The sequence below is a fragment of the Pinus tabuliformis genome, chromosome Q (genome assembly GCF_031772625.1).
Source record: "Pinus tabuliformis cultivar Carrire ecotype Pingquan chromosome Q, CPIR1, whole genome shotgun sequence".
Classification (NCBI taxonomy): Eukaryota; Viridiplantae; Streptophyta; class Pinopsida; order Pinales; family Pinaceae; genus Pinus; species Pinus tabuliformis.
The window spans coordinates 1,165,857,714-1,165,868,663 of NC_142296.1; the positions used below are offsets into that span (position 1 = coordinate 1,165,857,714).

Consider the following 10,950-nt stretch of genomic DNA (forward strand, 5'->3'; position numbering starts at 1 on the left):
ATGTCGAAATACTCTGAGATGTGCGCATTCGGATTTCTCGTCTAGAGTTTGGGAGCATTTTGGAGATATAAGAGATAGCGGCAGGCCAGAATTCCTCTTATTCTGCTCCCGTCGATGCTTAAAATGCACACTCTTTTGGTTGATCTTGATTCTGCATGCTTTGAGTTATCCACATGACACGATGATTTATATTGTGACAACCAATTTCTTTCCAGTGGCGAGAAAATTTCATGGCTAGTCTTGTTGGTCTCTTGATAACTCTCACTCAACACGTCTCCATCGTGAGAGTCGTCGACAGTGATGGGGAAATCTAGCAGCAAGGGGCTCGTTGTCGAACCCTTGCAAAAGGCATCCCCACCAATTGGATGTCGTGATGAACGTGGAGACTCCGTAATTAAAGAGAGGGATAAGCAGGGCTTCCAAGAGCATGTAGAAGCAATAAGCGATACAAGGGTGCTTAGTGGGGTCTGAACTACACAAAACAAGCAATGGTCCCTTGTTAACAGGCTTCTCACCCCACATTCTAGTTATGAAATAGTTGGATGAAACGATGGACTTCCAGTGTTGGTAGAAAAAGCTATATTTTTGCACGTATTCTATCGGCAACGATGCCAAGATTTCCATTTGCAAATACTCCGGGAATGCGTTCAACCACTCAACAACTGCAATGAAGAACTGGCGCTCATTCGCCTTTTCCATTTCGATGCTTTTCAACTTAGTACAAAGACACAAATACTTTTCAACACGTATGATTACACCAAAGCTTAGATGATTAAGTTGCACAAGGTCATGTAGTTCATATTCTCCAAGATTGGTGATACCAAAAGTTACTTCAGAGATTTCAACGACAATGTCTGCAAATACATGAATATCTTCTTTTGTCGTGTCTAAGACTAATACGAGAACACGACCTTCCACTTTCACCACCAGTCCCATCAAAATTTTCAAGTCCCCTCGAATAACCACAACCACATCACCCTTCATAAAATTCCCTTTCTTTCGGTTGGCAAGCAATGAAGATAAACTAGGCACATCATCACTTGCATCATCTTAAGGCTTTTGAAATTTCTGAAGCTTGTAAAATGTTGGCTGGATGTCCTGGGAACTAATAGATTTCATGGACACAGTTTTGAAAACATATCCATCTTTAAACATCATACCCTCAATTGTCTCAAACACCTCTCTTGTGAATGGATCCGTTTACGTTCAACTGGGATTATGCATTTCCTTGACTTCATGCATGTTAATGAAGCGAGGCAGAGGAACAAAAGCCTTCTTTTTCCCAATATCCTTGCCTTCCAATTTGTTGGCCATTGCTTGCAAATCTATCCTAGGAACCAACTTTATGGTTACTTTGTCTTACATTATCAACATCTATGACCTTTGCCAGGTCACCTTTGTATGTTCCAATTTTCACACGCACCCATGTATCCTTGGAAAGCTCAACCGATTTTCTTTGTGCTGAAAGCACATCTGTCATCTCCTTGGTAGGAACAAGCGATATCTTCATAGAATATATATTTCGAAGACCTTTGCATGCTTCCTTAACATGGGCCTCTTTGTTTGCTTCAATATAAAGATAGCCTTTCAGATGATCAAGAGCAACAATTGACCTTATCTGCAAATCTGTCCCTTGGGACTGCATGTCAATGTACTTTTGCATAAGACAAACAAATGCCTCAAGTTCATGTCCTATCGCACATTTGACCATCCACAACTTCATGTCCTTCACAGACAACAATAGAGCTTGTTGTTCAACATCAGTAGTTTCTTCATCATATTCAACATGGTTCGAGCATGCTGCATATCTTTGTTGTATCAATTTTTCTAGATCTTCAACGTCCTGTTCTTGCTCATCTCGAGGAAGGAAAGGACGACGTGCATCTAAGTATTCTCCTCATCTTGTAAATCAGCTCCCACATCATTGATAAAATCTTCTTCGCCCTCTTCTTCATCCTCTTCTTCGTCACTTGCAACAAGTGCGGTGTCATCTATGAAAGCTGAAGGCCTTCTATGCTTCCTTGGAGTTTCGTCTTCCTCCTCATCTTCATCTTCTTCAAAAGTCTTATCTATGTCACCATGAGGAACATTTTCAACAATATTTCCTTGGTTCGAACATTCTTTAATGTTAGTCCCTTTCATGTCAGTGTATTCTTCCTTTAGACATGCTGTAATTTCTGCACATGATTTTTTTAATTGCTGAAATGATTCTCGAATTTCACCTAACTGCTCAATGAATTCAGGATGTAAACTTAATGGCATATTGTGCGGCGGATAACGTTCAAAGACTCGCATGTTTTTGATACCACTGAAGCAACAAAACTTAAGAGTGTTTATTCTCTTAATATAAAATACACAAATGTATTTATAAATAATATTTTATTAATATATGAAAATGTACAAGGATGTTGAATGTTACAATGAGGCCTTGCTTATATACTTGGGCAAGTGCCTTTTCATTATTGGGCATGTCTTTTAGACATGCCTTTTCAGTTAACTAATGACTATTTAAATAATCATTATTTTGATTATATATTATTTATATTCATTTTATTTGATATGATTTTATATTCGTAACAGTCACCCACCTTGTTGTCAGCTATCAGACTTTGGCATTCTTGACATTATTGACCTCCAGCCCTGGACTTGTTCACTTAGTCTTCTACATGATTCGTTTATATACATGTTTATGAAGCTATCCTATTATTGTATCCTTTTTTACTTCATTTCATTCTATCCTTGATTTAGCTTAGGCATTTTTCTAGGAGTTGCATTTGCACTCCCACATTATACTCATACTGGTTGTATCCTTCAGTCCCATTGACCTATTTATTGTCATTTGTTGGACATTAATAAAAATATCTTATCTTATATTATCTTATTTATTAGACTAAAGACAATGGGTTTAAACTTTAGAATCTTAGATGATATAGGAATCTTATCCACAACAGTAGTACTGAACCGGAAAGGGTAGATTATCTGAGTTTGATGTGACTTTTTATTTTTCTATAGAATTTTCCTAAATTTTAACCTTCATTTTTATCTTCTGTTAAACATAGGCAAAAATAATGGACAACAGATTAAGATAGATAATCATGAGATGCTTTATTATTCACAAGATATATATTTATAATACATTGGTGTGACTCTTGGATTCATCTTCCATGGTCTCTTGGACTCCCTTTCACTGGGTTATCACTAAAAAATTTCCCTGGTTGTGGAAGGAAATAACTGAGGTAACCTCTAACCAATCTCTTGAATTGAAAGCTAGCCCTTTCAATCCGAAGGGGGATCCCTTCCATAACTCAGTCAAAATCACTGGTATGTACTTAACACAATGACTAGGTCTGATGTAACAAAGCTTCAAAATTGTGGAAAGGTTTGATAGATTTCCACTGGGCATGGAGTCAAGTACTTGGCTTAACATGTAAGCTAATTAAAACCTGTAGCTGAGATACTCTGAGATTTAAAACTGTTGAGATGGAATGGAGAATAAGAAGGCAATGATATACTTATAAGAGCACCACAAGGGTGAATTCTACAAAGCATAAGTTAGAAATTTGTGAATGACTGATCATATAAACAAAGCATAGTAAATATGATTTCTGTTTATTTACTCTTATCAGTCATGGAAGAACATACATATGACAACATAGAAGGAAAACAGAAATAGAAACACGTATCTAAAGTCTCTCAACACAAGAATCTCTGCTGCAGAATTAGTCTTCCTTTATTAAACTTCAGAAAATATACAAAGCACATTGAGTTTCTAATTAAAAAACCAACTGAAAACTATACTACAATGTGAAAGCTGAAAATTGTTTACTACAATCAAATGCACACTCAAACTCTGGTATCAACCTGAACACCAATTTCTGAAAATGAAAAGCTGAAATGCCAAAATGAAAGAATGCTCAGACTTGTGAGCTTATTCATGTACAACTTCCTACCCTATTCCAACCAGTCAATTGCAGGGTCAAGTGATCTCAAATTTCTAGTGCAACCAGTCAAGTAAATGGCCATTTGATTGCAACATATTTGGACTGTCCCCAGTTAGAAAGAAAAATTCAAAAAATGACAACTCAACATTAGAACTAAATCCATCTCCAAGCTTCACCCATTTTGAAAAATTTCCATTGACTATTTCCAAAAATGCCATCTTTTTTTTACCTGATGATTGGAACATGATAGAAAAAGGGTCTTCAAAAACATGGACTATTTATTTCTGTTGATGATCAACAAAAAGACAAGAATATCCTTCATCTTTCACCGTTGTTTGTTCTATCATATGTCAAGAAGTATTTCTTTTGGTTGATCCTTAAGAAAAATTTCATTCACATCAGAGAAAATATTTGCACATTCTTGAAAATATTCAAATGCAACATCCACATCATTTAAAACTGGAGTTTCTAAAGGTAACCCTTCACATAATTCAACAGAAAAACCATCTGGATTTTCATAAGGGTCTAAAACAATTTCTTTATCACTATTTTTCTGCAAGTTATGATGGTCATTTTGTTGCAAAGAAGGGATGATTTGTTGAGCTTGTAGCCTAAGATCCTCAAAATCTGAAACTTCATGTACATCAGCTTGAAACAATGGGTGCACAAGTAACCTTTTATGTGAACATGAATTGAGAATTTCTTGAGGAGCAAATTCAATAGGTGTTTGAAAAAGATTATCCTTAATACATTCATCAACAACTGGCAAATCAAGATGGAATTCTTTATCACATGCCTTTTCAGTCTTACTATCTCAGAATACATCCTCATGTTGTTGAGAATAAGAGTTTTCAAAAGAATTTATAATCCTTTCTTTTTCAATCACTGACCCAAAAGATGAATAAACTGATTGACTATCCATTTCCTTTTGTTGATCTGTTAAGGTTTGACAAGTCTGTTGAAAAGTTTCATCATTCTCAGTGGATAAAATCTGAATACTAAGGCCCTGTTTTTCTTCATTTACAATCAAGGAAGACACTATGTTCTGCTGGAGATCTTGCTGACTATGATGGCAACTATCCTGTACTATTTCTTCTTGCTGTTGAAAATGTTTTTCACAAAAGGCCTCTATGATTTCTTCATCCATAAGCTCTTCATCACCATAAACTTTTTCTAGTTATTGAATTAAACTTTCAAAATGTTCACAATAGTTTTCAATCAGCAATAAAGATGGATAACATTCTCTGTAATTTTCATAAAATACTTTATGAAAATCATTTAAAGAGCTTAAACTAGGATGACCATAAACATCTTCATGAGACAATCTTCATGCAATTCAACCCCAAGCTTACGTGTATGTATATGAAATTTAATCAGATGTAGAGCATCTTCATTTCCTTCTTCATCTTTAAATCTTGGCAGATATGTCTGCCAATCTATGCGAGGAATATGATTTGGAAAACTAGGAATGTGAGAGCGATTCATTGGAGCATACCTTGCAGATCCGTTATCCATCTTGAAGCAATGGAGTCGCTGAGAAAGTCTTCAGGGTACTTAGTCTTTGGACAGTAGAGTCGCCAGAGCAAAAATTTGCAGCGAATCTGATATTCAAATCCCTGTTTTCTCTCAGAGATCTGACTTAAGCAATCAAGTCATTCAGGGAGGATGTAACTTTCGGTCCTCGACAACATCGCCAAAATGTTATCACACAAAGAAAACCTTGGCTGTGGGAAAAACTCTAAGGTAACTTCTAACCAATCTTTTGAATCGAAAGCTAGCTCTTTCAATTTGAAGGGGGATCACTTCTATAACTCTGTCAAATATCATTGGTTATGTACTCAACACATCGATTAGATCTGATTGGTTTTAAACAACATTGGTATTGAAAGAGAAAGAAAAACCATGGGGCATGGAGTTTGCTTGACAACAATTACTGCTGACAAACACTAGAAGATAGACAAGAAACCCATTACAGAAGAATCTCTGTAAATTTGAGCAAATAACGCTGAACACAATAATTTATATTGATATCCAAATATATACATTGTACCAAAGGTTTTGCCAAAAATTCCAACCGTGTTTCATTTTACAGAACCTGTCTTTATAGAAAAGACTACAAACTACAACAAGTTTCTAGCATATTCTTAATTACAATTTGCTAAAAATAAAACTAAAAGAGATAAAGCGTATCTCTCAAATACATGCACATAAACATCTTTCCAAGCCTAAGCCTATCTGCATCTAAAGATCATGTTGTTGTTGAAGTCATGGCTGGAGATAAGGATCACCAATTCAAATTTGATGAGGTGAAATCCAAGTCAACCACTGTCCATGAGATTTTTCCTCACGAATTACTGAAAAATAGGGTCTAGTGATCCCTTCGAATCTCCAAAACCGTGATAGCTGTTAGAAAATCGAGAGAAGTTTTTTTTAAATGGGTCTATTATAGACAAAAACCTCTTTCAGTTTTGAATAATTTGTTCTAATTTGTTTGGAAAGCGTGCCCAAAAGTACTGTGTTGTACAGGAAAAACAGAGTTTTAACTGAACTTTTATACAAAAATGCGCTGCTACTCCTGTTGTTAGCACATTTTCTTTATTTTATTTTATTTTATTTTCAAACACACAATAACGCTGACACTCTTGTTGTCGGTGCTTTAACCTTGTTTATTACAAATCAGGCAACTTCCACACCATAACCCTTAGCGGATTAGGTGTCCAACATTCCCTCCGTTAATCCGAAGGGGTATATACGAATCCAAGAAGAGCGCCATAATACAAAATACAATAATGCATGACAACACTAGGGTGAATGAGCTCTCTTAAATGAAGGTATAAGGTGGGAGAACTCGAGGTCCCAACCGGTGGTGGTTTAAGGATGACCACCAACACTAGAACGCTTAGTGCAGTTGCCAAAACTCTTACAATTCTGGCAAGAAGCTAAAGTCTTTTGGTGGAGGAAGTGTTCCTTAATGCTTTGAAGAGGGAGACCTTCAACCTGGGAAAGGGAGGCCTGCAACTTGCGGTGGTTTAAAGAAGGCCAATAACCAAAGGAACGCTTAGTGCGATTCCGAAACTCTTCCAAATTGGACAAGAAGATTAAGTCTTCTGCAAGAGGAAGTGCTCCTTAATGCTTTGGAGAGGGAGACCTTCAACTTGGAAAAAGGGAGGTCTGCAACTTGCGGTGGTTTAAGGTTTAAGGAAGGGCACCAACCAAAGACATACTTGGGGGCTTTTTTATGTCTTTGGCTACAAATTTAAATCTGGGTATCGCTATCTCTGGCTGAAGGCTCAGGCAACAGGTTCAGGTTGTAGCTCAGGCTCAGTTAATTTCTCTTTGAAGCTTGTGTATGACCATCAATTCCCCCCTGTCAGATACGAGGTGAGAAGATGAAGAAAACTCAACTGCAAGAATTTTCAGTATTCGAGAACAAATTCTGTCATATGATTTAAATATCTTCTTGGTTGTTGAAGCCCATTGCCAAGAAGCGATCCATCCAAGTTGAACCTTTGTTCTTGCAGGAGGTTTGTTTTTGAAGCATCTGTTTGAAGAATGAGTGTGCTCACCACAATGCTTACAAGGGTGAAGATCAAAACAATGATCTTCCACATGGTGAATCGGTCACAATGTTGGCATTTCACAATATGTTGTTGTGGAGGAGCAGGGACAAGTGAATATGAATTCTCATGCAAAAACCCAACACCATGAAACTGGATGGGCTTGGAGTAGTTTGGAACGTGAAGAGAAACCTCCTTATCATATCCAAGACGTGTTTTATGCTTGTTGTCGACAAGCTTTTCCCAAGGTTTGATGATGGGCTTGGGAAGTGCAGACTGAATTTCCACACCTGCATGCAAATCTGCTCCTAAAATGGGCACATGACGGGAGTCAACTCAATGTTACTGATTTGACAACTTTTTGGCAGCTGATGGGAGCCTATCTTGAGCTCAATCAGAGGATTGATATGAGCAAAAAAAAATTCAAAATGATGTTTACGTTGTTGTAACTCATCTTGTTGTAGCTGTGTGATTCGAGCTACAAAAACTCTATTTTCTCTTGTGCATTTTCCAAACAAGTTCTAATATCAGACAAAGTATCCTTGCTGATTTTAACTGTGTCTTTGACAATAGACTGTATCAGAGTTTTGAGAAACTCTAATACTCCACCAATTAGAGCCATTTCACAACAAATGAAGCAACAAAAATGGTGTTGGCAAATGTACAGATAAAATGATAAATAACTGCAACTATATGATGAGTGAATGCATCTTCATCGTACATACCAAAGTTTCAACACATGGGATTATTTTCACCAAAACTAACGCACATTACTCAACACAAACTTGAATGGAGACCTTCAATTGTAGAGAATCATGCAAGGGAACCACTTTCATCGTAGGTAGCATCTGCACCATACACTCCAACATGAGACCATGTTAAACACACATGTAAACAACACAACACTTAACTCACGTTCGATTTGACACTGTATATGACCCCAATGTATATAATATATAAACAACAACGCACATGTAAACAACAGAACACTCAACTTACATTCCATATAACCACCATTCGATGTAGGTATTCACACAATAGGCTGTCATACCATAAGCAGTGGCCTTGAACACATCATATACAGTGCATACACCAAACACACCAAGAGTTTGGAGCAGCGTACATATACCACACAATACCTCAAACAGCGGATAATATATACACACCGTACCAGCTCTGCACATATAAAACTTGAACGCTTCCAACGCACATGTATGCACACACGAATACTTTTAATCAACGCAGAGAAGCTTCGACCTTTAATCAATGTAGAGAAAGGACATTTGGATGTATAACCAACGCACATATAATCTCAGGCTTCTGTCTAAGTCGAGATCAAACCCCGTGAAGATCGCCTTTAGCTCCTCTATTCGCTCCTTTGAGAGGCTTTTCTCGCAGCCTGTGGGGATTTGGCCTTCGAAAATCGTATGCCATTAATGTGATCAGCGCAACTCCTACTGTTCATCAAAACGAAAGAAGCAATGCCATGCTATGCATTTCGTACACATATATATCTGAGTTTAAAACCAGCCACCACTATAATCACCACAATCTCTGTTAATTCCCACCGAAAGGAAGCATAGCCGCCCAGCAATTGCACATCTTCTGCGTAATCTCGTACTGCATTTTCAAATACTCATTGGCTTCTTCACTGTTTACCAATGATTTTCACGCAGGGAGAAAGAGGGTCTGTATGTTTTTTGTTTTGTTTTGTACCAAAGAGCAAAATTCACGGGCAGAGGGCACAGAGAGGCAGAGAGGTGAGCGTTAGGTATGGGTACAGGTCTAGGCATAAGTAACACGCGCTAGAATAGGAGACAGGTCAAGTGTGACAGTTCTGGACAGCATTAGAATAGGAGACAGGTATGCAGAGGAGAGTCAACAGATTTCTGATAGACAACAAATTAATGGAGCGCTATGGACAGGCGCACAGAGAGAAATAGAATGCTCAAGTTATGACAAGCAGATAGGGCAGAACTGACATGAGAGAGGCCACAAAATCAGTGGCTCAGATTTGAGCAGGGCAGGAATACGCCTGCAACTCTGATACCATGTTAAACATAGACAAAAATAATGGACAGCAGACTAAGATAGATAATCATGAGATGCTTTATTATTCACAAGATATACATTTATAATACATTGGTGTGACACTTGGATTCATCTTCCAAGGTCTCTTGGACTCCCTTTGACTGTTCAACTTCCACACCATAGCCTTTTGCGGATTAGGTGTCCAATATCTTCAATTTTAGCGTTATCTGCAAGAATGGATTGTACTAAGCATTTATATAATGTTCTCTAACTGTACTATGGATTTGCATTATTTAACTTTTCTACAATTTCACCACCCATTCATATTCCTGGATAGATTGGCTTTTGGCACTTTTAACACATTATCTGTCACAAGTTATTGGATAGATAACTTAGTTATTCAGGGCATCTTATTCTCTATTGTCTGCCAATGAGGAGTTGTTTCCTAGGCATTCATTATGGCCCTATTCATTTTAAAAGAGAAAATTGCTTTTATATATATATATATATATATATATATATATATTTATTTATTGACTTATACATGTTACATGAAATGCTATCTAGAATGCAAGTTGCTGCTGTTTATATAAGTTTCTGACTTTTATGCCTTACATGGCTGCGTTAAACATTTTTTTAAGCACATTTATATGGAGCATAATATATGAAATTTTCTTCTTGCAAGTATACCAGTTAGTTGCAATCTTCTCTCTATAAGATGATATCTCATGTCTAGTGTTTATTGATAATTTAAGTCTAGTATTATTGCTTTCTGACACTGGCTCAAATGAGGTTTTTAACCTATATGGCAGAAGATAGTCTGGTTTATTTGTACCATCTGAGGATTTCTTAGCTTGCAGACTTTTATGTAGGGAATTCCTATTGCCCTGTTATTGTTTCATAGGATGCTACCAGACAGTCATTTATGTGGTTTTTAAGATGTTTAATCAAACACATCTAAATGCAGAGGACCGAGGTGGGCAAGTGTAAACCTGGGTATCTTTGTGTGCATCCAGTGTTCAGGAATACACCGGAGTCTTGGTGTACACATTTCAAAGGTCTGATTCTCCTACTGTCCCTGAATCACCATTGTACCTTGATTTTCCTTTTGTATTCTGACTTCTGTTCTGTCATTTTAATTTCTTTTTGTATTGGAAATTTACATTAGATAGAATTGTTTATCAAAAAGCTGTGGCATGGTGTTGTGCCATGCAAAATCTTTTGGCAAATAAAAACATCAGTTTCGTGAAAAACACTTCCAAACCACGTTCTGTTATAAACAGACGGAGCTATGTCACAAATTGTAATGACATTTGAACCTACAAGATATAATCAGTCTTTTGATATCTAGCACAGTAGGCATAGTAAATAAAGTTCATTAGGCTTACTTTGATGATTGAACCATCATTGTAGGCTGGGTT

General features: G+C 37.0%; 1 protein-coding gene and 1 pseudogene across 1 annotated transcript in view; one reads left to right on the forward strand and one right to left on the reverse strand.

Moving 5' to 3' along the window:
- The window catches only part of LOC149223813 (putative ADP-ribosylation factor GTPase-activating protein AGD15), a 114,555-nt gene extending 103,936 nt beyond the window's left edge, over nt 1-10,619 (forward strand). Inside the window, exon 3 of the mRNA XM_089383411.1 lies at nt 10,497-10,619. Within this exon, the coding sequence (XP_089239537.1) occupies nt 10,497-10,593 (97 nt within the window). The 3' untranslated portion in view covers nt 10,594-10,619. The remainder of the gene's footprint in view (nt 1-10,496) is intronic.
- LOC149223815 (putative transcription elongation factor SPT5 homolog 1 pseudogene) lies at nt 262-2,295 on the reverse strand (annotated as a pseudogene).
- Nucleotides 10,620-10,950: the final 331 nt, after the last annotated feature.